Raw genomic sequence first — 26,177 nt, 5'->3', positions numbered from 1 at the left:
AACCTGTCAATATACCGAATTTTGATCATTATCTGAAATATTCAGCCAACAAAATTTTATTGGTAAAAATTATTACTGTAATTAAAACAAACAAAAAGATTACAATATCACTCTACCGTCTCTACGTGATTTGACAGGGGTCCGTAGCACTGAAAATCAGCAAAAGACAACCGCGAAGCCTACGATTTCGTCAAAAAAAAAAAAAAAAAACTTTGTATAATGGCAGTTCCCATCCACTGTATGAATGTATTGTGTATCTATGACTATTCGCTTCCTATTATTAAACTCGTCACTCTCACGAGAAAGACTTGCGTGGGGCAACCCGCACCACGTGGCAATGCGGCAGACCAATCACTGCCTAGCAGGGGGTCTTTTGGGTATTGTACATTTAGGGAGCAGGGGTATTTTTGGAAAAGAAGAAAAAATTTCTTTGTTCTGATTGGGTGACCCTAAAGCCACGTGGTGGGGGAAACCCCCCCCCCCCCACCTAAGAATTTCTCCACTCTCATTGCTTTCTTTATTTGTTTCTTGTTCCATGTCCACACTGCTTTAATCATCAAAAACAAGCGAGGTCCACTATCTCTCTCTCTTTCTTTCTCCAATCTCCACCCACCCTATTGGCACTAATCAATTATAAATCTAGGTCATACCTCTCAAGTCTCAAGTCTGAACCACAGCTTGGTTGTTGTCAATGGATAAGCAGCAAGAGGAAAACATATCATCTTCTCCAGGAAGATCAGGAGGAGGAGGAGCAAAGAGAGAAGATGCAGCAGCAACAGGCTCAGGAATCAGAGCAGGGCCGCCATGTCCGACTTTTGTAGGCAAGCATAGAATGGCTGCTGCTATTTCCCATCTCCATACTCAAATCAACATTATTCAGGTCCAATCCCCACTTCCTCTTCCTCACCTACCCATATTCCCATCCTATAAATCCTAGAGAATCCAGGAATTTAATTACGATAATAAAAAAAAATTGTGATGCAGGAAGAGCTTAACGAGCTCGAAGCAGTAGGCGAATCCTCCTTTGTCTGCAAAGAGTAAGCAAATTCTTGCTTCTAATCCAAGATATCATGATGCATCATTGTTTTCTTAGACTTAAACACGGTCTGATTCCGTTAAACTTCTGATACAAACAGACTTGTTGCGAGCATTGAATCTGTTTCTGATCCCCTGCTTCCATGGTAATCACCCTAGTTTCTTTTCTTTCTTGTGTGTTTCTCTTTTACTGGGATGAACTGAGAGATGAGGATGAATGATATGAAATGACAGGAGTAAAGGAGCACCTGAAGCGGGCTGGGATAGGTGGTTCAGAGGAGCACACAACACCAGAAATAACAATCGCTGGATCTAAGAATGGGCAAACCAATTTCTCTCCCAAATATGTCTTCTTATTTTTTGTACATTTTGCATTACCTTGATCATAATGTTTCGAACAACAAATTGGGAAGAATGTATTGGGATACAAAACAGCAAATATAAATTCGGGGAAGTTTTGCCTATGAACGAGGCTATTTAGATCTTTTTTGGCTCCTGTAATTGAATAAAACCAGTGCACGATTGCTTTCATCAACCTTCTGGAGGAACTAACACATGAAAATCGATTTATTAATACTCAAAGGCTTACTGGTACAATGATGAGTAACCGCAGAAGTTATTAGCTACTGAATAAAGAAGCATCACACTCGAAACACTTTTCACAACATGTACATTTGGACAAAAGATTAAAAAGGCACGCTAACATCCTTATGAACAGAAAAATGACCAGGACTGGATAGAACAAGAACACTCAGACCACGAGACACATCCTCTTACGGGGTAGGGGAAGGGAGAGGGCGATCTACTTTACACATTGGACCAGCCTTCTTAGGTGCAGGAAGCTCACCAATACTAGGTTCAAGAACTGCTTCTGCCAAAGAAATGCAAAAATAGTCACTAAGGAAAGAACTGCAGAATGAATCAAAGGAGAGAAGTTTGATAAAAAAATAAAATAAAATTTGAAAAAAAATAAAAAAAACTGATACTAGCCAGTTTCACAACTGTAAAGAAACAAGATCAACAATAGGATTGCAACTAACCTAAAAATGCAGGTCTTCCAACATGCCGTCTGAAGATTAAAAATTCAAGTCACCTCCCCTCAGTCAATATTTACAAAACCCTGGATATTGACATTTAACTAGCAAAAACATGCTTCTTAAACAACTTGGGATGGGATATTTGTCGTCAAAAGTGTCCCTCGAAAACCCTCTTCAGTGTGTTGAACATCCATTTTTTGGTCAGAAAGCTCATCTGCAGAAACATCGTCAAACTTCATGTTAACAACTAAAATTGAAACTGACCAATGCATCACAATTAGACCAATCAGAAACATTTGGTGAATAACAAAGCATTTACATCACGTCAACTAATCCAGACAGAGCAATATTTATGGAATCGGAATAAAGGATAATCTGAAGCACCACATTCCACTTATTTCTAGTGTAGTAACAAACAAAATTAAGTTACCAGCAATATCTCGGTTCTCATGGACTTCTGAATCAGTCACCCAAAGCTTATCCCCTGGGAATATGTTCAAGTCTGCCAGAGTAGCACATTCACTATCAATTATTCGGGTGCCTTTGTGAAGTATCTGGTTTTCCTTAACAACCTGCATATATTAAACTAGTAATTAGATGCCAACAGTAACATTACAAATTATTGAGAAACTTATTCAAACACAGGAGGAAAATGCCAGTGGCACAAGACAAGAGAATGCATTTCTAATTGGTATATCGATGTGAAACATTACAAACATACCCCAAAAGATTCCCATATCATCATTTTTAACTGGTATATCGATGTAGAACCAGAGACTTTCAAACTTATTTGATCTCCGGTGTTTGTCTTTCGAGAGCGCTTGGAAACTCGGCGATCTGGATCAAAACTAGTCTCAGATGCTTGTAAAATATATTTTGGAGCTTCCTTGCCATGTACCAAGTATACATATATATCCTCATTGCAGTACTCAAGCTTTCGCATTAGCTCCCTGCTTTCTTTCTCTCCAATGCAGTCCTCACATATCTAACAAAAAGAAGCAAGTATCATGTTATAAAGTATACTCCCTCTACTATGCAGCACAATACAAAAAAAAAAAAAAAAAAAAGAGTTTCCTGTACCTCAGGGAAAGTCCTAATCACAAGCGATCTAGAATCAACTTCACTATTCACGAGATTTGGAGTACTCAAGTCCTCCTCACAGATTTGCATATCATCAGAGGACTCTGCCAAGTTATTTCCTTCAGTATTACTTAACTTGATTTCAGCAGATGCACCTTTTTCCTCAATACCACGCCATTCCTCACAGAAGGATTTCCAGTCACTCTCAGTAATGAATATTAACCCATCCACCTAGATCCAAAGACAACAGAATAAGCAAGAATTCCAACACTATAGCATAAGAATAGTTACAAGCTTGAAACTTTGATCATTAAAGTCAGAGAAAGCTTAAACAACAAATTCAGATGATATCATTCCCTCACCATTCTCTTCCCAACAAATGTCTCATCAATCTCTCTAGAATTATGGTCAACATACTTTTTGCATTCTCAAGATAGATATGAAATAGGAAGAAACCTAATAATATCACCATGACATCCCCCTCCCCGCCCAAACCACACACCCACACACTCAAAGACGTGTATTCAGATACTTACAGGGGAAGACTTTTGTGAAATCAAACCACGTTTACAGACCAGATCAACAGGCCTTTCTAGAAGTCGTGAGTGCTGAAAGAAAGCATAAAGAGGTTATTTATATATATTAATAACAGAAATAACTAAAAACACAGAAAAAAGGCAGATTGAATTAGAAAGACAATAGATTTCAAATGTCCCAATAGTTTTATCAAACCTAGTGAAAATTTCCCATTTCATCAGAAATAGCAGCTTAAGAATGGCAAGAATTTAGGGTGTGCAGGGCTTTTGTGTTGGTGCAGAGGCTCTCCATTTAGCACAGAGGCCTTCACACCAGTGTTAAAACGTTTAAAAATAAAAAAATAATAAGTATAATAAAAAATATATAAAATAATAAAAAATCTACATAAAATGATGAGGTCCCTCAAAATTTCATTGGCCTTCTATTTACATAAAGACAGCAGTATAATAAGCTGATAAATACAGTAGAAATCAAAACCCCGCAAATCGCCAATTACACTCTATCAGCGGTACCAGACTATTGTTGAACAAAATATTGCCGCGTAAAGTTGCAGGTTACCTTTTCACACTTGATCAAATCCATGATGCCATCTAATGTTTCCGGTTTCTCTACTGAAGAAATATTCCTTCCGGCTGCGTTGATGTAGGTTCTCCATTTTGAAAGCCAAGAATAGGGTATCAAGTAATACTTGCAATGCAGAGAAAGAGGAATACTTTTCCCGGCAGCCAATTTATCATGAGTCTGGCGCTGTTTTTCCCTGACCAATCTGCAGCATACAAAATGGTAAGAGCAATTACACATTAAGCTTTGAAGTATGAGTGTGCTCAAGTTACCTTAAAGAATCCTCCATGCATGCAACTTCAGATAGTTCATCACTGCACTCAGAACACTGTAGAGAGTCTGAGAGAAAAGTTGAACAACCCAGGTCCTCAGCAGGTTTTACTGTTAAAGCATCTTGATAAAGGAAGAGCCAGAGGATCTCTGGAATAAGCAATCTCTTAGCACCAGGGGCTTGCTCAGGCAAAAGCTGTCCATGAGGACACCTGATTGAAACTGTTGGTCCTGCATCAGCTTCAGATGGAGCATCAAGAATTTTTCTTTTAAGCCACTGCTGCAACCTACAAAAAAAAAAAAAAATTACGACAATCACTAACAAAAAGAGTCTTAAAAGCAGATGTCATGAAAAGCACAAAGAACTAGACAGCCTCCATCATTATATATATTATGATGCCTCAACTGACTTGTAAGGAAAAGCCAGTGACAATATTATATGTCTCTAGCATAAGTTGAAGTGTGAAGGGCAACCCAACAGTGTTTCCAGTCATACCATGATCTAGAAACATAGTATGTTCCATCTGAACACCTCCCTGCAATGGCATCCTCAGCAACTTGCTTCATTAATATTCTCCTATCCCTATAGCTGTCAGCAGAGACCACATCTCGAGCCCCATCAATAAGGCAAATCGTGCAGGAGTCATCATTGGTCAGAATTGGCCCCCCATTGTGCTGAAATTGTCAGCATCCAATCAAACAAGAAAGACCATCACTAATTATCAGATGTGTAACAGAAACACACACAGTTGGAGTTGGGGGGGGGGGGGGGGGGGCGGGCGGGCAGTGGACCATAGGTTCATTAAAGCATCATGAGTTCAATACAATTTACTGGGTTAAGTCATTATAAACATAACAAGAAATTCGCACAACATTAAGCAAGTTCACTCAAGCAACTACCTTAGAGAACAACTTGGTCCAAGCTTCAGCTGAGAACCGCTTCATGGAGCCAACCTTAGATGCTGGAACCTTTCCATGCATGCATTGGATGGAGCTGTTGTCAAGAACACTGCATGCAATCGTAGTGCGAGTCAAAAGCCAAAAAGAATAAATAAATAAATAAATTTGCAAAACACAAACCTTCACATTGTGCTGTAGCAGAGAGCAAGTTAATAACTAAAATATACATATGAAAAAGAAAGGGAAAGAAAAAGTTCACAGTGATGTTTTAGCCGGTAAAATTCCTAGCAACAGTAGTTTAATTCTTTTCCCCAAATCCTATTTTCCGATAAGAAAAATAAAATAAAAAAGGTTCGGCATGAACAGAAAACTACCAACACAAAGGAAATTTATAGATTTAAAGAATGTGAACTTGCATGTACAACAGAAAGAAACATTTTTGAAAGAGAGAACTCCAACTTATAAAACAACGACATGAAACATGTTCTTACGGTGGAGTAATGTTGTCAGCCCACTGACGAAGCCAATCTGTTGAAACCCAAAAAAATGGTTCCTCAAGTGATCGAACAGGAGCTTCAGACAAAATTGAGCGCACTTCCTGTCTTCTTTCTTTGATACAACTCATCTCTTCTTCCTTCTTAAATGTGTATTTTCGGCAAGATTCAAGATATAATGCATTACTGCTTTTAATCTCTTCACAAAGATTAAATGGAAGAGAACCAGAAACACTATCATCTTCTATCTTCATATTATTGGCATTACATTCAACATGGGTTTTCCCATTATCCTTCCAGGAATGCCTGAGATTATACATCAGCATATATGCATCACTTGATGAAAATGTCTCCACATCACAACTAGTAATAGAATCTGAAGGTTGTTGGTGATCAATATCCATCTTATCACCATTAGAAACACCATTCATCTGTTCTGAGCAAGATGGGTTAACTGCTTCAGGTTTAAGAGGCTTGCTATTGGAACTAGAAGTCCCTTCTCCAAACGGGTGAGTCCCTAAGTTTGAGACATGCTCATCGTCAAATTCCCACCATTGCCCTGTCTTCTCATCCTTGATATGTGCTACATAGTGGCCACTGTTAACTGCAGTTCCCTTGTGAATCAGCACAGCTGACAAGTCATATATTGATTCAATCTGAGAAGGCTCAGATAGCCTCTGCCTCATATCAAGTACTCCAGGAAACATAAATGCAGATGTAATCTTCTTCTTTGTTGTCGTCTACTGACACAAATCAATATAGAAAATAGAATATTAAAAAAATAAAATTTCCTACAAGTCAATGTATACAGACCTATAAACAACAATACTGCAATTTCAACCTCTGTATAAGTGCCAAGATGTGTATTGAAGGATAGGCTTATATGGGTTTTCTGTGCTCATTGACATGCACATAAATGATCATTCTCAAGGGTTAAAAGTTAATCATTCTAGCTAGAACATGGAAAATGTACATCATAAACTACCTTTGGAAGGAAAACACATCGCTTAAGCTGAAAATTCAGAACAGTAGGCAATGTGCGCAACTTGATGCTTCGAGTAGCATCAACTCTTGTTTTACATGACTCGCAGAAATATTGATTGTCTCCCTGAAGCTCTTCAACACTGAGGTAATCATCTAAACTCTCATCCAAACTTTTCAAACCCTTCACATTCAACTCCAATTCATAAAAGTCTTCCATGTTTGAAGAAGCTTCAGAGTCTTTTCCACATTTTGAGCACCTACATACATATATGTGTGAATTATGACTGTAATTAGAAAGAAGAAGAATATAACTAAGGAGTAGCAATCTGAGGTTAACTGAAGGCATAACTGGAGAGTTGCTTAGTTGCTTCTATCAGAAGCACGTGTCAAAATTTTGTTGCCAGACTACAAAAGTACTGACTGGTATTTAAAATGAAATAAAGCAAAACTAAGAGCTACACAAATTAAAAATGACTATCTCCTCCCATCTTTAAAAAAAAGGTTCCTGAGAAAGAATTAAACATACTTCAGTATATTTAATGTCACATAATGACCAGAGGAGTGGAAATTTCAAAAGTTCATTTAGAAAATTCTGAACAACAGAACCTTCAACAATTCTTTTCAGAGAAAAGTATTAATAGTTTAGGGACAAGTATTTGTGATAAAACAAAGGGCTAGCATGAACAAGAAAGATGGGAAATGCACAGCCACCAGCACTTTTATCATTTTAGCCAATTAAAACCAGGAATAATATTCACAGTAATGCCAAATTAATATACAAACACTAATGACATATTCAGTCTTACCTCGTAACATGTGACACACTTCCACGGAAAAGATCTTGAACAATAGCTTTTGCCTTCAAAATTTTAGAGTGGCTTAGACAACGTTCCAACAAAGACAGCAATAACGTTAGAAATTCATGACTGTCCTGTTGAACTCCATTATCCAACTCCAAAGTTTTCACAAATGGGGATGAGTCTATGAAAGCCATTTTGCTGAGATGCAACTGTGCAAAAAGCCGAGAAAGTTGATTCAACACCGGCTGTTGTTCCAAGACATCAGGTTCAACCAAGAAGATACCTTCGCGAAAGGGCTTGTTCATATACAAACACTGGAGTATGCTGTTAGCATAACATGTCGCACCGAGATTTGTGAGGCCTGCAGGACAGTCATCAGAAGAACGAAGATCCTGAGAAGGGTCCGGGCCAAGGTTTTGCAGAATCTCAGATGTCTTCTGCCACAAGCCAGATTTCCGACTGCCATTAGGAGGTGGAATTAGCCCACAAAAGCAATTCGGATTGTCTTTAGTATTCACACGGCAGCCCTGACAAACCGGCTTTGAAATTTTATACAGTGTGTTTATATCCTGGTTTGTTATTTCACCCGTTGCATGAATTTTCCTACACCGAAACCACATTGTGAATCCAAACATATCAAAAGATGCACATCAAGCAAAAGATACAAAATTTTCAAGCATAAAAAGAAAATGCTCCTACCGCAATATTTCAGAAGTGGTGTCACCATTATCCCCTTGCTTATTTCGTTTGTTTTTACTCCGAGTACTTGGCCGGCTCATTTTAACAACCGACCAACCCTGAAATGGACATGAACTCAGACCGTGAATTCTTACAGATACTAATCGAATATGCACATACAGATACAAAAACAGAAGCTTGAATGGAAAAGCACAAAAATTCGTAGTGCCCTGGGTGATTACAATTGAAGTTCAAACTCGCATTCCAATAAATTTCAGATGCAAACACTTCCATTGTGCATTCTCAAAGCTAGTGAGGAACGCGTATTAAACTTTCTGAAGCTAAAAAAATCACAAACGCAGAGAAAACCCTAGAAACTACAGTACGATCAAAATTAGGCTAATCGCCGACGAATATTAAAATTCTAGTCGGAATAAAATTCATGTATGTAAAAGCATAAAAAAATAATAATAATAAACAAGAAACAAATATTGAAGAATGGATGGAGAGCTACCTGGTTGTGGTTTGAGAGAAGAAGACGAAGATGAAGAAGAAAGCTGTGTTTGATTGTAGCTGAAGCTCGAGAAGATGAAGAGCCGGTTTTTGGTGTGAAAATCGGAATAAAAATTAAAAAAAAAATTTATATAATTTTGGGGGTTTTTATTTTAGGTCAGCGTGAGAGAATTGAAATAGCTTCGATTTTGATTTTGGGGTCACATTTGCTTTGCCTTTGTTGGTTTTTATGAGTTTTATTCATGTCAATTGTCAAATATAAGGAAAGGTCGCCCTTTTTCTGTTTTATTTTTTTACTTGCCAAGTTAAAATTTGGGAGGGACACGAGTTTCAGTGAAGGGTCAAGATCCAGTCAGAATCTCAGGCGACTTTTACAGTAGTTCAACTAGTTTGACTGACAACATTCAATTACATTTTTACTTTTTTTTTTTAATTAAAATCTTTTATGAAGTTCAAGAATTGAATGTGCTTCGTGATCATTTGGTCTCGTGACGTAAGTCGAAACGAGGTCTTCACTTCTTTCTTTGACACATTCTGAAATTTTCAAAATATACGTTAATATCTGCACGAGTAACCGTTTCCGTGGAGCTTAACAGCAAAGTTTACCCGTAAATAAGGTAACCAATCCAAGGTAAAAGTTTCCGAATAACTCAAGCGACATTCCTTTCATAATATTTGCATTACAGCAATCAGTTCTAGTTTCCAAATTTGGAAAGGTAAGAGTCTCCGAATAACTCAAGCGACATTCCTTTCGTAATATTGCATTACAGCAATCAGTTCTAGTTTCCAAATTCGGAAAGTTAGATAGTATACCATTTACCCGCCGTTACCAGCTCAAACAACTGAACCGAGAAATTCAGAAAATGAAAATTCAAAAGATGTACAAAGTTACAACCAGTGTAATCCATGATCATAAAGCTCCAAAGGTCTCTTGGTTAAGATCTCAACGTTTTCTTGTACACACCAAGCATATAAGGCAAGCCCATAAATCCGTCCAGCAGAAAACAAAGCCCCCATACCTATAAGCAAAGGGGAAAGAAGGCCTAAATCCAAAAAGAGAACATCTTTACCCTACTCGTGTTTTTCTTCTAAACTAACTGTATCTGTATCACCCGACACAAGCCTCTCAGTTATTTGCTCAATCTCAGGACCAGCTACAACTGAGCTGGTACCTGTGACGACACTGTCATTCAAAGAATCACTGGCCTGGTTTGCTACATCACTCCTGTCCCCTGCTGTCAGAGATCCCGAATCAGGAGAGCCTGAACCAGTAACACCCCCTTCCAAATGCTTTGGCCTATTTAGAGCATGACAGTGTGGGCAATAATAAGTAATGTATGCGAAATCCTCCTTCTTAGCAAGCCCTGTAGAGAGAAAAGAATATCAGATCAGTATCTTCAACCACGAAATGGAACAACAAAGTGAGTGCATCAGCCTGCAGGGTACCACTGCAATCAAGACTTTCCTTCACTTCTTTCAAGTAAACACCGAAAAAAGCAAGTGCTCATACTGGGATCAGGATGTGGATGACTTACCGTTGTGCATATGACAGTTGCCACATATGAGGGCATAAGATTGTGTTGGATCCTCACCCACAAGTAATGCTGCAATACGAGCAATCCAATTTCCATCTTGTGCAGCATATGCTTGAGGATTCTGATGAGCAACAACCAGCTGACCATGCTCAGCAGTCTGGGGACCCTCAGACCCAACAGAACAAGGAGTCTCTTCCTCAGAAAAAAGCAATTGTGTACTCCCTGTACTATTAGATCTGGTGAGTCCTGTTTTCCGGTTTCGAAGTTCACCAGACTGGACAAGTTCAACATCCTTGCTTCTCCCAGATGGGGCATTAGCTCTAGATTCATCTCCTACATGGAATCTTAGGCCTGAATCCGCACCCAACTTAGATGCCAGGACAGTTGCAGCAGCTGCCTTTGCTGCTGGGTCAGCATCATATTTCTGCATAAAAAAAGAACATGGCGTAAGCACAACCAAAGAAATTGGAGGTGAATAAAAACGTACACCACTACTCGAAGAAACCAGCATAAGAGCACCACAATCATGTTAAAGACAAAGCTCTTGGAGCGCACAAACTCATTCAGCACCAACAATAGAAACATGCCATATGATCATGGGAATAAGCTTTACAAATTGTTTCTACTATTGGTTTTCCATTAAATCATAGAAGTCTTCCACCACACACCCATTAAAACAGCCAAATAAGACAAAATGAGATGAAGGGCAAATGATGCACCAAGATCTACACCATTCACCTGATAATAATTCAAAGTTTCAAACAAACTTACAAATAACACCAGACAAGTTCAATAATGAGACGCAAGGACATATAATAAAAGCAGTATAAAGCTGCTTTTCATCATTACCTGAATAAGCTGTTGAGTAGAGTAATAGTTTGTCTTCTCTTTAAGTTCATCAATTTTTGCTTGCTTTTCAGCCCGGAGCCTTTCCAGGGTCTTATTATCTTTGCGATCACCTATAATTGAGATATCAGATTGTTATGCCTCAACATTAAGAAAGTAGCCTACACTTATCTAAGGCAACAGATAGGAAAGACACAGAAAGCCAACAAGTATGCCTTTGCAGTACACTCTAAAGAATTGGTTCGCAGTTCACACACCAACCATTTAAAGTATTCTAAAAACAAATTAGTTAATATACTGATAAAATACTAACATTAGGTCCAGTTTCTAACTTTTGGCAGATGATCCATTAAAATACCAACGTGATCTTAGATACCTAAAAACCTTATTTTTGATGCTTTTGCATCATCTCCATGATATATGCATGCACAAAAGCTGGTAAATTTACACTTACAACAGAAAAATAAAAAAATAAAAAAATGTCAAGACATTCAACAATGCAGAGACAGACAGAAAGAGACTTTTGCTGGTAAAAATATGCATGATATGTACCATATGTGTATTTTTGTTTTAGTAGACCATATGGGCATATTGGAAACAGTACTGAACTTGAATAGATCTGTATCATTGATGAACTACTACCAGTAGCATGGCCAATTACACAGTTCAACAACTTGTAAGCTGCATTCATGACTTCCAACTAAATTCCCAAACTTTCACTTGTTTTCCATCCAATGAAACTCATACGTGGTTTATACATTCTCATACTATTTAACACAAGTATGTTATAATGTTCTCACAACTATATCTTACAACTTTTAAAAGTTAAGACAGCTAACATTTAATAAAATTCAGACAGGATTTGCTCATTCCATGCAACAAACTACAGAACACAATTCAAACATCCCTTAGCATGGAAGACAGAAGAGGTTTAAAATATAGGGATGAAGTGACTTTCAACAAATGTAATCTAACAAATGACTACAACAATTTAAGGTGGAAATGTCTATGAGGGGGTATTCAGTTAATAGGTTTTCAGCTCCAAATGCAATGAGAAGCTACACTCAGAGATAATATACAATCAAGCCCAAACTAACTCAAGAAATAAATAGGAAATGAACAACACAAGTCTGAATCAATAGGTCAAGTTGCCTCCTAACAAATGCAAACAAACGTGGAACCAGATAGTTCTAATCAGTTATTAGAACTGTCACATGAATATAAAACCGAAAATATTCTTCACGCAAACGAAGCAAATTGGAAAGTTTAAGACACTTACGCATCCTTGTGAAGTTCATAAATGTTGAATAAGTAAAAGAAGACAAAGCAGGCAACAGAAACATTGGCAAAATTCGAAATGTCCTCGTCCTCCAGTCCAAGTCAGTCGTTCTCGTGGTTGCTATAGCATAACCAATTGCGATAACCTGAATATCAAAGATTCAAAGCACAATCCTCAGTAAGAAAATAACGAAAACAGAAGATAACACAGAAGTAAGTAGCATACACCATCCTATCCTCATTTTTTCTCTCGTTAATTTCACAATGGTAATGGTGCATTTTCAGAATTCCTAATGGAGCCAAAACAACGCAGGTAGCGTGTGCCTAATATAAGCAGAGCAACATTTTGGAATACCTCGAAAAAAATAGAGAATGCAATGACGTTTCTGGTGAAGCTTCTCCGAGTCAGAGCCCTCCTGTTGATTCTATTGACCACAGTAATCTCCTCCTTAGAGAGATACTGCAGCCGCTTCTCGAAATCGTCCCGGTGCCGAAACATGCCGGTAAACATTCTGGAAAAAAATCCCTTGCGATTCTTCTTCGGCACCGCCGGAGGCGTAGCGGCGGCGGTGGGGGCGGGGGCGTCGCTCTTGTCGCCTTCAAGGCCTTTGTCATCCGCCATTGCTTTTCCTTGTCTGCAACAAATCAACCAGAACACAGAGATAAGATTAAGCAAATTCAGATCTAGAAGATGATGGAAGTCGTTGGAGATAGGGACCTTACCGGATCGAGAAGCCTTGGATTGATTCAGATCTTTAGCGAGAGAGAGTAATGATGAGAATCGATGAAGAAGAACGTGAGGGGAACGCAAAGCGGAGCTTCGATTATCGATGAAGATGAAGGAAGAGATAGAGAGGAGAGAGAGAGTATCTGTGGAGGAGTGAGAGTGTCGAGAAAGAAGAGAAAGGAGGGTCTTCTTCCAAAAATCGTTGGGGAAAAGCTTTCTCGATTTCCTTCTTTCCTTCCTTGCTTCCTTTATTTTTGTTGCCTTCCTTTTTAGTAGTTTGCGGTTGGTTTCACGCGCTTGAGCTCGGCGCCAACGCGGAGCCGGAATACACGGTGGGAATGGGACCCACCGCTAAAACCCTCCTCTTTGGAAGGCACGACGCTTGGGGACCCCGCTCTCTCGCCTCTTTGGCTCTTGGCTCTTGGCTCTTGCCGCCAAATGTAATTAGTCATAAATAACCGTCATTATTAAGTAACGAGTCCTCTCTAATCATGTAATGTAATTTCAATCCATTTTTGATTTCCCTTTTTTTCCTACCAATTAATTATGAAAATATAGGCTGTTATTGAAACCGTCCATCCAAAGCGTCTGTTTAGCTAATATAATTGAAACACTAGACGATTTTTGTTTTTTAGATTGAGCAAGTCATGTAGATTATCAGAAATGAACAAGCCCTACATTATTGATTATTCTCACAATTGTGATGGAAGGAGATTCTTCCCTGATCAAGATGGGCAATAAGACCATCTTAGGTGTGTGTTTTCCAATAGTTTCAATGACCATCTTATCTCTTTTAAGCGTTTTTCAGAGAAGCAAGTATGGCCGTACATATGGTTGATCAAATTTGTATTTCTCATTTCCAAATTTTTGGGGGCAAAGAATAACTAGGTTTTCCTTCCGAGTGAAGAAAGGAAAAGAAAAGAATAGAATCTTGGGTTTGAAAGTTACAAAAACAAAAACATAGGAATCGTTTTCTAACTTTCTACGGGAGGACTGAAAGTTTAGCATAGACATGTAGCTGTTCCTTCACTTTTCCTGGTATTCTTTTCCTCTCTTGTAGCTGCAATAAGGCATCAAGTGTTAATGCTTTGCCTTCCAAGGAATAAAAGAATGCTTTGCCCATGCAGTTTCAACCAACTCGATCTCCTCCACCTCTGTTATTATAAAGTTTAGCAATCATGGGAGCATCCCACTGCATTTGACCAATGCGATCACCAGTCATGGATCACATGTTGATACTATTACTGATCGAAAAAGAAGGAGAAACACTGTATCAGATACAACGTCATATGCTATAGTTCAGAAACCATCACAAATTAATTTTCGCTCCATTCTAACATGCTTCCTCAACCAACTGAAGCTGCTCGAAAACTTGCCAAAAGATAAAGTTGTAAATCGGGATGAAATTTCACCTCGCCTTCTGAAATAATTTACTAATCACTTTCTACCCCACACCATCAGTGCTTTTGTATTTTCCTTGTCTTCACAGACAAGTGACTACCTGCTTCACTCCTTGCATCTGAATTGGGATGAGATGGCTTCGCTGTACGAGTTTGCTTCTTCATGAATTATAAGGCATCCACTAGGGTATATCTCTGGCCCTTCATAGGACTCCATTTTTCGCTTCAAATTCTCTGATGATCAAAGTGCCAACCTTGTTCTTCACCCATCAAGCAAGGCAAGAGGCCTATCTTCTAGTTGATCAAATAAGTGGACAGGCAAGTTCTTATTTATTCTACTCTTGGACCTGGTCATATTGAAAACAATTGTGTTGAACCACAAACTGAAACTTTCTCTGCTGGACATTGAGATTAAGTATCAAATCTTTGTTCAGTGATGAACTCGACTATAAAACTAACCATAGTGAAGATGCATGCTTTGAATTTTTGAGCTCTGAAGCCTTGCCACACTGGTCAGTGACTGTTTGGGCATCCACATATATCATAGGTTTCTCCATCATCGAAATCAGAAAGTACTTTTGACTGGTTCCATCTGCTTAGCCTGAAAGACAATAGAAAGAAAAGAAAAGGAGAAGTTAAATATGCACAGACGCTGTGTTGTTTATATGGATATATGTAGGTCAGGAGGAAAACCGATTAAATAAACCAACCTGAAGACTATAGGTTGAGCATTCTGATCAAAGTCCTGTTGAATATACTCCATCCTGCAGGAGATTGTCCTAATATGACGTTCCAAGCATTCATTAAAGGAATGATCAGGTCTTGTCCCAGTTTTAGGAGCCGGGCTGTGAAGCAACATACTGAATTCTATCAGCTGACCTGTTAAGTGCATGATCCTGTTGAATTTTTTAACAGAAATGTCAGAAGCCGTATACCTCAACAACATTTTAACCCAAACGTCAAACCCAAGACGACAGACGACTAAAAATGACCCAGAAACTCATTTCCATCCCAATATAAGTCATCAAGTGTTAACATAACACCCAACAAGATGAACATCTTTAAAGTTCGAATTTAACTAGCACAGACCAAAGCTTTTTTTTCTTTTTTTCTTCCAGCATTCCATGAATTACCAGATACAATTAGGCATACCTAAAGCATGACTACTTGTCAATAGAAAGAAATAAGAATTCAAAAAAATTCAGAAGTTTAAAAAACTCTAAAGTGTGGATAGAATATTTGTGCAAACACATACCTCCAGAGAGATCATAGGAAGAAAGAATCCAATTTGCCACAAGCAGAAAACCTCCTCCATCAGGTGGTGTTCAGTTGAATTTAGCTCCTCGAACTCTTTACTTGTCTGCCACAATGGAACCCTGTTCTTTAGAAACAATGTTACAATACGCATGCATGACCTAAGTTCTTAAAGAGGGCAACTCATTCCTCCTCACGAGCCACTTCTCGTAAATGCCAGATGCTTTATCAGGCTCCCTCATTTTGCAGTACTTCTTGAAAAGTATCTGAAATGGAACATCATCAATAGGCAAACCAGATGCCTGTATCTTCGCAAGAACATTTTCTGCCTCCTTGATATTACCTCTCTTGCAGTTCCCTCTGATTAGTTCAGTGTAAGTATATATATCTGGATCAAGTCCTATTTTCAGCATTTTATGATATAGCTCCGTGGCAAATTCCAAATGCCCTGAGTTACAAGCTCCCCCTATCAACATATTATAAGTGACCACATCAGGAAAAAGACCAGACAGAAGCATTTCCTTTTCAAGAGAAAGAGCATCAATGATATTTCCTCCTTTCACTTGTGCGTGGATCAATGCATTGTAAGTATATACGTTTGGTTGAACACCAAAAGCAAACATCTGATCCTTAACAGAAACTGCATTACTAAGATCCCCATATCTTCCATAACAATCAATAATACAATTCCATATCAAAGGCTCAGGCACCATCGACTTCTCTAACATACTAAGAAGAAATTCATGAGCTTTGACAACATCTCCCTGGATACATAGGCCTTGTATAATTATTTTGTATGAAACTTTATCTGGAGTAATTCCCATTCTTGGCATAATACCATGGATGTAACAAGCCTCCTCAAACTTTCTTTCTTTGCAAAGACCACTTATAAGTGTATTACAAGTAAAAACATCAGGATGTAAACCTCTTTTGGTCATTTCACAGAAGTATCCATAAGCAAGGTTCATTTGCCGACTCAAACAAAATCCACGGATGAGAACATTATAAGCAATGACATCTACTTGGGTATTCCTTTGGATGTCAACCCAAAGACTAAGTGCCTGAACCATATTTCCATTTTTAAGATAACCATCCATAAGTGTAGTTAAGGTGATTATACCTGAGTCTGTTTTCTCATCATCATCATCATCTAATATCTCTTCAAGAAGCTTCCTAGCATTCTCCACAAGACCTTTCTTGCACAATGCATGTACGAGAATATTACAAGTAATACTATTCGGCCTAATACCACTGTTACCCATTGTGGAGAAAAGATAAAGAGCTTTATCCACTTTATCAAGAAGGCAATAACCCTTAATAAAAGTGTTGTATGTGACACAGTTGGGAGCGGGACCCATTTCTAGCATCTCCCTGATAAGCAAATTTGCCTTCTCCAAGTCGCCAGCTTTACACAGTCCATTCAATAGATAATTATGTGTCGATACATCTGGAATAATCCCTTTCTTCATCATCTTTCTCCGAAGCCAAAAGGCAGACCCCAACTTACCATCAACGCATAAACCCCTTATGATGTCCATGTGTTCTGAGTAATTAGCTGTCAAAGTGCATCCCAAAAAACCTATCTTTGCCACTGATTCCCTGCATTATACGTATAGTTTAGACATGTTATAAACAATGAAATATATATCTACAAATGTGACCCCAAACCCAACAATCTCTTTGAAAAAATAGTTCACTAGTCTAAGCGACTGCTTTCATCAAACAAACATAAAATAATAATAAAATAAAAAATTTAAAGAAAAAAGGAACTAAGCACTCTCATCCGACTGAAACTAGAGCATCTATAGTACTGACATATTGAGGTTTAAATAGTACGAGAAGACAAGTCTCAGACAAAATGACTATATCTGGTCCCTAATTATAAGAGACTAAGAGAGTCACATCTTAGATACACATCCAGTCAAATATATAGCAACCTAAGATTTGTTAACAGTATAACAAGAAGTGACCAAAAGTGATTAAGTAGGATCTATTTGTAATTGATGAAAGAGGTGACAACAAACTCAACCAGCTTACTTGAACCATCATCGAATGACTTGAAGTACCATAGCCCTATCAAAGTGCACACACGATTGTAGTAAGCTCAGTCCTCGAGACTTCAACCCTATGATTCTATCTATAAAACATTCAGAGGCAATGAGACTAGCCTCATTACTTCACCTACCTACTCCTCTCAACAAATAAAAATCTCAAAATTTAGATTCGACCTCATTGTTTTCAGACGCTCCAAACTATCCTTCAGCATTGTATCCAACACATTGAACTCTGCCTGCGGATCCTGATCATTGCCGGCATTCTTCTTCCTCGAAAACCAATCCTGATCAATCAAGTGGTTATCCTCACCCCATTTTGCCAGCAATTCCTCGAAACTAGATGGAACTAGATCCTCACTCCTACAATTCCTTCATATAAACATTACAAAAGCACAAAAAAAATATCAGATACATATCACACCAAAAAAAAAAAAAAAAGTGCTCAGTTTCTAAGCAACCAAATGGTGAGTTACCTGAAATTTTCATCGGTGTTAGCTTGGCAGCCCAAAATGTTAGCGAAGATGATAGCGATATTGTCCTTGATAGAGTCCAGGGTTCGATTCAAGCATCGGAAAAGCGTAATGTGGGACGGCGATGATTCTCCGCACACAATTGCACACTGTTACACCCAAGCAAACAATCGCCCATGTAAATGAAGTACAAAATGAAGTTAAGCAGAGAGAGATTCGAGATTAGACTTACCGCCATTGTAGGCTTTCTGTGAAGATTCTTGAGGAAGAAGAAGAAGAAGATGTGGGATGTGGGATTGGTTTATTACTGAGCTTCAGATTCTTCTTCTTCTTCTTCTTCCTTCATCACCTTACTGACTGGGTGAGCTTCGGATTATATTCTACTCCATGCGACGCCGTTTAGAGAGAGAGAGAGAGAGAGCCCTAGCCGGCGGCGTTGGTGTTCGCCAAAACGATACTGACCTTTGGATCCACTCCGATATATTAATCCGTGCGAGTCTGCCACATCAATTTTTACCCTTTTGGTTTCACTTTCACTTTGTTTATTTTTCAAGTAAAAAAGAAAATTATAGTATGATACAATCCGATAAAGACTAGATATCGTGTTATTGTGTCAGTCGGGTTAAAATAAAGAGTAACTTTATCGTGTCACTTGAATTTATAGGTTAACTCTTTCTCGTAAGATGTCTCACATCTAATAATCAAATCAACTTGCAATATATTAGATCAGAGTATTATGTGATGGTCAGAACTACGAAAGTGTAAAAAATAAAAAATAAAAATAATTACTCTTCACAAAATAAAAGCTAACATATATGCTAGGCGAGCGACATATCTTACCACTTGCGTTCTACTTTTACTTACTTGAAAAGTAGGGTGCAAGTGTGAAGTGAAGGCCAAAATCACTCCCCTATGACAAATAAGTATAATGCCATACAAATCTTGAAACTTTGTAGCAATTTTGCATGCGTCCATATGTGAACCTACTCCAAATTCAGAAATAGAAAGAATCCCTATTACCCTCATTTCTCTCTTTCTTTGAAAAGGATAAGGTAGTGCAATATTTTTCCATCTTCACAGATTCATCTCCTGGACCCTTTTGCTTGTCTTCCTCCAAAGTTTTTGCCTCTGGCAGTCGAGGTCTTGTCGTGGTTTTGATACTTACCGGCATTACCAAACTTGAGAGGGACAACCTGCTTGATATATGCCATTCCAGGGAAGTGCCTTTTATCTTTTGGAAATGATTGTAGCTGTGGAAGCCAGTAAGCTACATACTCGCCTTCAGGATCATAATTCTGGGCCTGAAGAGATATAAGAGCATTTCTTAGGTACTTAAAGCATTCAGGAGCATTTCTTAGGAGCATAATGACTTGAATATCTGAAACCTCACAAGCACATTAGATTCATGCAGTCTTCTGTCAGACAGTAGTGAAAGAAAATAGTCACTATAGCTAATGTGTCCGTATTGTATTTCTTCCCTGTTAGAAGGAAGAATACCAATATTTTCTTCGATCACTCCAGATTGACTCATAAATTTCAAGCATCTCTTCAGTATGCGTGGACATTCAAAGTTTGGTCTTACTTTAGTCTTTGTTAAAAATTAAAGGAAGCGATGTAGTAGTGTACTTACTTGTTTCGGAATGCTGAAGTAACGATCTTCCCTGGGGTCATTTCCAACTCCTAAACAAGATAAATACAATAGAATGATGATTAGTTTTATAATTCATGGTCATCCGAGTGTAGTTTAAAAGAAGAAGGTGGTTAAGATGGTAGGTCATACATAGAGGAATACTAATCCAGGCAGCATTAAGAGAAACAATCATGAATATTGGTAAATGAAACGATGAACTTGAAATACCTGCTCCATAGGTCCAATTACCATAATTGGAACAAGGGTCATAATCCAAAAGGCATGTCTCAAACCATTCAGCTCCCATGCGCCAGTCAATACCCATATCTCGAACCAGAAAGGAACATACAATCTGTACAATAATAGATGAACTATTAGTTAGCATCGAGACTAATTCAACATTTGCAGGAAATCATAACATTAAGACTGAAATAAGATGCTGTGATGTATTAATGCAGAAATCTAATGTATGTAATGGCAACTTTACTTTGAATTACCTGTCTTCCCCGATTTGACATGAATCCAGTGGCTGACAGCTCTTTCATGTTCGCATCTATGAGTGGGTACCTAGAGGTTCAACAAGCTCTGTATATCATTACCAATGTCCAAGAATTACAACAGCCTAGTAGACAAAGAATTCTTTATTTCTATTTCAGATCATGTACACACAAATATGAAACATCTAAATCTCTAACAAAACAATGTACCCTGTATGGCCATCTCTCCAGGTCTCAAATAAAGTCTTTTCTTGGCTCCATCTATGCTCCAATTTTCTTGGGCCACCTTTAGCCAAGCAAAGATGAAAAAGAAAAAAGACAAAAGAATGACATGAGTACCAATAAAGAGAAGTAATGTGAAGTGTAACTACAATAATATGTTCAAGCAAGTGATCACTTGTGCTACACAGCAATGAGCTCTTCGCTTAAAAGAAGTTACAGAACTCTACTTATTTTTCCCACTTCTTGATCCTTTTACATGATTGAATGTCAAAACAATAAACTAAAGTCTATCATTACCTGGATGGAAAAGAGAATTCCCATATTTTACTGATAGAAACCTGAAGTAATCCCTCCATATCAGTTCAAACAATACCCTGTCACATTTAACATAGATTAAAGAAAGAAAGATGATCTAAAGTTCAAAACAGCAGAGTGGTTTATAGTGTGTTAAATGGAATCTATATCACCACTCCAAGAGAGAGAGACATATTGACAGTTCAATAAATTTGTATCAAGACATTTCTACTTCCGTCAAACAAAAATGAATCATCAGTTATTAAATTGACAACACTAGAGTGAGAAAAGTGGCAGGTACTTTCTCATCCAAACAAGACGAGTACATTCTATTAGAGAGAGAAAGAGAATTACCAGTAAGTGGAATCATTTGCTTGCCTTTCTTTTTCATACCTCTTTACCTTAAGGAATAAATTAAAATCACATGCAAAAACTAGTCTCAGTTTGGCGTAATATAGTCAAAAGAAGAAACTAAATCAAGGATTTCTACCTCTTCATGTACGAGACGAGGAGAAAGGCTTCCTGAAGCAAGCCAAGGAGAAAACTTTGTTGAATAATCAGGTCCTAACATCCCATTTCTGGTCTTTTTATATATACTTAGCAGATGCTGCAATGCATGATCATGAGATTAAGAAGAAGACCAAATTACTCAATAATCAATGTTCCTTTAAGTATGTAAGGTTTCTGGAGCATTAATAGATATAACTTATAGAGTTCTCTTGCCTTCTTCCAGAAATACTCATTTATTCTGCCCAATGCTGCACTTTCACCCCCAACAAACTTCATTCCTAAACTTACCTGCATCACATCGAGAGGAAACAAAAGGGAAAAATTGTCATTTTCATGTCTCAATTTTGCATTTAAAGAGCTCACATTCTTCATAAACTAGACCTATCCATGTACATTTTTGTCTATACTGGATCACACCTACATTTTGATGTTGAAGTCCAAACTGATCCAATGAAGGAACACATCCCCAGTCCTCAATGCTGGGTGCTGGCCCCAGAGATGCTGGCATTCTAATGCAGCAACGAACTGTGCATTTCGCTTCAACAGACTGCAAGTTGTTGGATCATCAATAACAGCTAGCAAAGAAAACCTCTATCACTTAATTGAATCAAAGTACAACGAACTAGACAGATATATCCATGCCTTGCGAAACTGAGTATACACATCCGGTAAACTACTGGTATCAAACGGGAGGTCATCTATGTGGTACATAGTGGTGCCCCATATAAGTTGTAAATTGGGATTATTCGCAGGACTCTGTAAAACCACTCGCCGCAGACCTTTGCTGACTGATCTTTCGACACTCAGCTCCTCACTGCAAGTTTCTTTTTGGGCATATACCTAAGTAGATTAGATTACATACCAACACTCTACTGCTTTAATAAGTCGAAAAATCACAGTGAAATCATTCTACTAAATCAAATAGTGTGGAAATCACTCAACTGTGTGAGCTCCGTAAGTTTTTGCAAGAGAAGGCAGAACCTCCTCAGGCTTCCCATATTGAATGAGCAAGTTAAGACCCCGCTTCGTTAAATTCTTCTTCAAGTCAGCCAAGGATTCAACAAGAAATTGGGCTCTCAACGCTGCCAAACACCCAAATTGCACAACATTTTCAGCTCACATGATTCATATCACATTAAAAAGTAATGACATCAATGCTGAAACCAAAATGAGTAAATTTCAAGGACGAAACCGAAAGATGAAACAATTTTGATAGATTAAAATTGGTACCTCCAGTTTTAGGAAAACCAAAGTAATAGGTAGAGCCAAAAAGCCTGGGATCGATGCAATAGACAGGTAAAACCTCCCGGGACGAAAGCCAAGCCTTATAGAGAGCCTCATTGTCCAGAACCCTCAGATCGTTTCGAAACCAAACAATGGCGACCCCATTGCCGTTTCTCTTAACAGAAGAGGAGGTGTACCTCTGAAAGGTTTGGTCCGAGACACGGTCCATTTCGTCCGGGTTCAGACCCGGAACCTTGTGGACTAAGGCAGTGGGTTCGGGTCTGGAGCTGGAGCTGGAGCTCATGGCTTGGAAATGACAGATTTTTCTGGGTTTCAGATGTGGGATAAGAATGAGCTTTTTGAGAGAGTACGGAGCGAGCGAGGAGTGAAGAACAGCCATGGCATATGGAGTTGGTTGCAGAGAGTTTTGAGCAGTTGGGAAGCTGACACGTGGCAGAGAGTGGAGAGTTTGGAACGTGGATGTTTGTTAGCCGTGGAGGGAAATGACAGTTATTTCCGTTAATAGAGGCAGTAAGTCTATATTTATTTTACGGCTTTCGCTCTGTTTCCGATTTCAAAACGTGAATGATCAAATTTGGAGAAATTAACTATCATGAAACTTCTTCATTCATTCAAGTACCTATTCAAAATACAAAACTTAATAAGTGAGTGAATGACTGGGGGCAGCTGAACTGGGATGAAAGGAGACACCGAAAATGATCATTCTATGTTGCCGCAGTCGAACATCTGAATACATCTATTAGTCTGAAGATTAGGAAGAAATGCTCCTCCTGGCAGCTGGCTATACTTTTACCTAAAAATCAATGTGGAATACTCGTCAAGCTCCATAATGCAATCACTGTTCTAAAGATAAACCAAAGCACGACCCCTATCTCTTTGAGATCAAGTTATACAAGATCTAAGAACTGAACATTCTACAACACCATGGAAAGTCTAAAAAGCTTTAATCACCCTGTCTCAGTTCACAACAGATGCATATGTGATAAACTGAATGAAGAAAAGAGAAGATTGAACCAAGTTAAGTCATAAAAGAAGCAAATGAAACCAATTTTTTTACTGCCCTAAGATCTATATCCTAGGCAAATGCTTCTACTTAGTTGTATTAACAATCAATTAGTAACTTAAGGAAACCGGCTATTTAAAGTTAATGGGAGAAAACAAGACAGCATACAAACAATCATAGAAAAGCAGACAAGGTCTTTTAGAACTCATATCTGTGGCATAAGAAGAAAATGATACCTATGTGGCAGTGTGCAGATCAGGAAAAGAAAGCTAGCGATGATAGTTCTGACCTTTCAGAATGGTCCATGACCTGAAGTTAACCAATAAACATGCCAGCATTTTATTAAACAGGAACCCCATGATATGGGAGCTAGTCAACATATGCAGCAACAGATCAAAGTACTGTTACCTATATAGTTGTTCTACGAGAACAAGTATAGCAATTTGATGATTCAATACCATAGAAGACAACTTGATAGATATGTTAGCTCGCTCTCGCAATTGTTTTCCATGTCCATAAGGTCCACCAACACAGAATGATAGTCTTGAAGCTCCCTACAGAATAGCAAGGGGGGAAAAAGGCCTATAAAACAAGGTTCCTAAGAAAATGTCCTGCTAAGCATGCCAGGTCAACATACATTGAGAATGGAAAGCTTTCAAGTATATAAAAAGAAAACATTCTTGAAAATCACTAATGACAGATAATTCATACCGTATTCCCTGCATCTCCGATCAGCTCAGCCATCTGCATGGAACCTATGTCTTTCCCACGCTCATCCAACAACACCACCTATGACCACAAGATTGATGATGTAGAAACAAGTATAATCGTTTTAGCTTATATGTCATAGCAGTTTTCAAGAATAACACAGAAATGGAATGGCCCCAGTTTCTTTTTACAAAGCATCTGAGAAAGGAACATTTAGTAAAAGAAATTCAACCTTTTAACATAATTTAAGTTGGAAATTTTGTTTTCTCGAATCCTACATGAGTTGTTGCAATGAGGTGGACATATAAATTTATGAGTAGAAAGGGTAGTAGAGTTTGGTTGGTTTGGGCTCAGTAGTCAGTAGAAGACCTAGTCAAGGGTAATAGTAGGACAATGGAGTAATACAGCAACACAAATTTATTTGACAAATCGTATGCTGAGACCGTACCCAATCATCGGACCTGATAAGATCCATGACAGCACTGTCTTCATGATCTACCTGAGCCCTCCAATCACTAAAAACCACAGACGATAACTATTTAAACTCTAAAAACATGTAAGATCAAATGAAATCATGCACATATGATTATTTCCTCCATGTGTCCATTACTTTATCACTTTCTTAACATCAACTTCGCTGAAAAGAGGCCTATAATATCTATGAGATATCTGTTTAACTAGCTGTTTAAGTTAACTGCAAGGATTATGATGATTGTAGATCTAAACCCTAAAGAGATGGAAAGTACCTTGCATTCTTAGGATTGTTCTTTATGTGAACATCCTCAACACTACAGTATAACTTAAGCCTTTGAATGTAGTCATCCACAACGAGTTGTACACCTTGTGATCTCTTTTTCCCCACCGATATGATGCGTATAGGAAGTGCTCTCTGCCAAACACAGGTCACATTTAGTGAAACAAAAACTAGTAACCAACAGATACTAGGATTAACAGGACTGAGATGGAGATAGCTCACCACTGCTTGACCTGTGTACTTGCAACCTTTACCTGAAAATCCGAAACAAAATCAAGTTTGTAAATGCCTGCCAAACTCATAAAGTATATAAGGAAGGATAGAGTTGCTGCAAGGCTTTCGAGAAAACAGTAACCTGAAGGAAGTGCAGAGAAATTGGTAGCAGAGGCACTAAGCACCACAACCATCTGTAACAACGAAAAAGAGGCAAAAACCGGTACTTAAAAGCTCTAATTTCAACAATAACCCTGGAAAAAAAGGAAGACAATGTACTATATGCAAGCGTCCCTCGCTCAAAAAAATGTGAGCATTGTTCATTCTTTCATTTCATACAACACAAAATACCTGCGTTTTTACATACGAAAATTTACTGTGCCTTATTCACAGGAACTGCCTCTAGCAATAGCAAATATTATAAATTACAATAATTTTCTATGCTTTCAAATAATCCATGCCCACCATAATTAAGAATATATAGAAACTAGAACACTGAAACCCGGACTTACCTCTCTTCTTTGGTAGCTTAGCTTTATTTGGCTCTACGAGTTGGCTTTTCGCCGCCGAGAAGACTGCAAAATTTCACTTGGAATTTCCGGATTGCTCTTGTACGTTTGGAGCGTAGCCGTTGGAAACGCTTTTGGG

At 38.3% G+C, this 26,177-nt stretch overlaps 6 protein-coding genes across 10 annotated transcripts; 1 reads left to right on the top strand and 5 right to left on the bottom strand.

The window, feature by feature from the left end:
• Positions 1 to 551: 551 nt before the first annotated feature.
• LOC133739168 (guanine nucleotide-binding protein subunit gamma 2-like) lies at positions 552 to 1,908 on the top strand. The gene is made up of 4 exons (XM_062166897.1): positions 552 to 880; positions 985 to 1,037; positions 1,137 to 1,181; positions 1,270 to 1,908. Exons 1-4 carry the CDS (start codon positions 692 to 694, stop codon positions 1,349 to 1,351), a joined length of 369 nt encoding a protein of 122 aa, XP_062022881.1. The 5' UTR covers positions 552 to 691; the 3' UTR covers positions 1,352 to 1,908.
• Positions 1,580 to 9,123, bottom strand: LOC133739165 (ubiquitin carboxyl-terminal hydrolase 26). The gene is made up of 15 exons (XM_062166895.1): positions 8,891 to 9,123; positions 8,398 to 8,495; positions 7,705 to 8,301; positions 6,900 to 7,155; positions 5,912 to 6,654; positions 5,421 to 5,529; positions 5,017 to 5,195; positions 4,523 to 4,807; positions 4,248 to 4,455; positions 3,689 to 3,760; positions 3,153 to 3,383; positions 2,794 to 3,057; positions 2,503 to 2,644; positions 2,076 to 2,286; positions 1,580 to 1,906 (listed from the first exon to the last, which is right to left on the bottom strand). The coding sequence occupies exons 2-14, from the start codon at positions 8,475 to 8,477 to the stop codon at positions 2,192 to 2,194; spliced, it is 3,261 nt and encodes a 1,086-aa protein (XP_062022879.1). The 5' UTR covers positions 8,478 to 8,495; positions 8,891 to 9,123; the 3' UTR covers positions 1,580 to 1,906; positions 2,076 to 2,191.
• A 400-nt stretch (positions 9,124 to 9,523) lies between these two features.
• Positions 9,524 to 13,524, bottom strand: LOC133739166 (uncharacterized protein At2g24330-like). The gene is made up of 6 exons (XM_062166896.1): positions 13,272 to 13,524; positions 12,904 to 13,183; positions 12,550 to 12,694; positions 11,274 to 11,383; positions 10,425 to 10,848; positions 9,524 to 10,253 (listed from the first exon to the last, which is right to left on the bottom strand). Exons 2-6 carry the CDS (start codon positions 13,168 to 13,170, stop codon positions 9,961 to 9,963), a joined length of 1,239 nt encoding a protein of 412 aa, XP_062022880.1. The 5' UTR covers positions 13,171 to 13,183; positions 13,272 to 13,524; the 3' UTR covers positions 9,524 to 9,960.
• Positions 13,525 to 14,472: 948 nt separating this feature from the next.
• LOC133738970 (pentatricopeptide repeat-containing protein At5g24830) lies at positions 14,473 to 18,949 on the bottom strand. Of its 3 annotated transcripts, none has more exons than XM_062166675.1 (7): positions 18,686 to 18,949; positions 18,457 to 18,602; positions 18,158 to 18,343; positions 15,931 to 17,528; positions 15,386 to 15,571; positions 15,135 to 15,276; positions 14,473 to 15,022 (listed from the first exon to the last, which is right to left on the bottom strand). In XM_062166675.1, the coding sequence occupies exons 1-4, from the start codon at positions 18,689 to 18,691 to the stop codon at positions 16,091 to 16,093; spliced, it is 1,776 nt and encodes a 591-aa protein (XP_062022659.1). In that variant the 5' UTR covers positions 18,692 to 18,949; the 3' UTR covers positions 14,473 to 15,022; positions 15,135 to 15,276; positions 15,386 to 15,571; positions 15,931 to 16,090. The 3 variants fall into 3 exon arrangements, with proteins under 3 accessions (XP_062022659.1, XP_062022657.1, XP_062022658.1); XM_062166673.1 differs by having other exon boundaries at positions 18,158 to 18,352; positions 18,686 to 18,946; XM_062166674.1 differs by having other exon boundaries at positions 15,386 to 15,520; positions 18,158 to 18,352; positions 18,686 to 18,946.
• A 197-nt stretch (positions 18,950 to 19,146) lies between these two features.
• Positions 19,147 to 23,239, bottom strand: LOC133738474 (cryptochrome DASH, chloroplastic/mitochondrial). Its single transcript, XM_062166029.1, has 13 exons — positions 22,837 to 23,239; positions 22,549 to 22,688; positions 22,249 to 22,446; positions 22,028 to 22,153; positions 21,820 to 21,894; positions 21,587 to 21,703; positions 21,451 to 21,497; positions 21,100 to 21,176; positions 20,791 to 20,866; positions 20,581 to 20,650; positions 20,312 to 20,435; positions 20,084 to 20,133; positions 19,147 to 19,754 (listed from the first exon to the last, which is right to left on the bottom strand). Exons 1-13 carry the CDS (start codon positions 23,228 to 23,230, stop codon positions 19,536 to 19,538), a joined length of 1,713 nt encoding a protein of 570 aa, XP_062022013.1. The 5' UTR covers positions 23,231 to 23,239; the 3' UTR covers positions 19,147 to 19,535.
• A 268-nt stretch (positions 23,240 to 23,507) lies between these two features.
• Positions 23,508 to 26,177, bottom strand: LOC133738477 (putative RNA methyltransferase At5g10620). 3 transcript variants are annotated; one of them, XM_062166031.1, is made up of 9 exons: positions 26,042 to 26,177; positions 25,672 to 25,723; positions 25,539 to 25,570; positions 25,309 to 25,451; positions 25,011 to 25,077; positions 24,566 to 24,643; positions 24,263 to 24,408; positions 24,091 to 24,163; positions 23,508 to 23,644 (listed from the first exon to the last, which is right to left on the bottom strand). In XM_062166031.1, the coding sequence occupies exons 2-8, from the start codon at positions 25,721 to 25,723 to the stop codon at positions 24,124 to 24,126; spliced, it is 558 nt and encodes a 185-aa protein (XP_062022015.1). In that variant the 5' UTR covers positions 26,042 to 26,177; the 3' UTR covers positions 23,508 to 23,644; positions 24,091 to 24,123. The 3 variants fall into 3 exon arrangements, with proteins under 3 accessions (XP_062022015.1, XP_062022016.1, XP_062022017.1); XM_062166032.1 differs by having other exon boundaries at positions 25,672 to 25,783; positions 26,042 to 26,136; XM_062166033.1 differs by lacking the exon at positions 26,042 to 26,177 and adding an exon at positions 25,881 to 26,006.

Source organism: Rosa rugosa, chromosome 3, assembly GCF_958449725.1.
Source record: "Rosa rugosa chromosome 3, drRosRugo1.1, whole genome shotgun sequence".
Taxonomy (NCBI): Eukaryota; Viridiplantae; Streptophyta; class Magnoliopsida; order Rosales; family Rosaceae; genus Rosa; species Rosa rugosa.
Note: the sequence above shows the minus strand (reverse complement) of the source record. Positions and strands in the feature narration are given on the sequence as shown.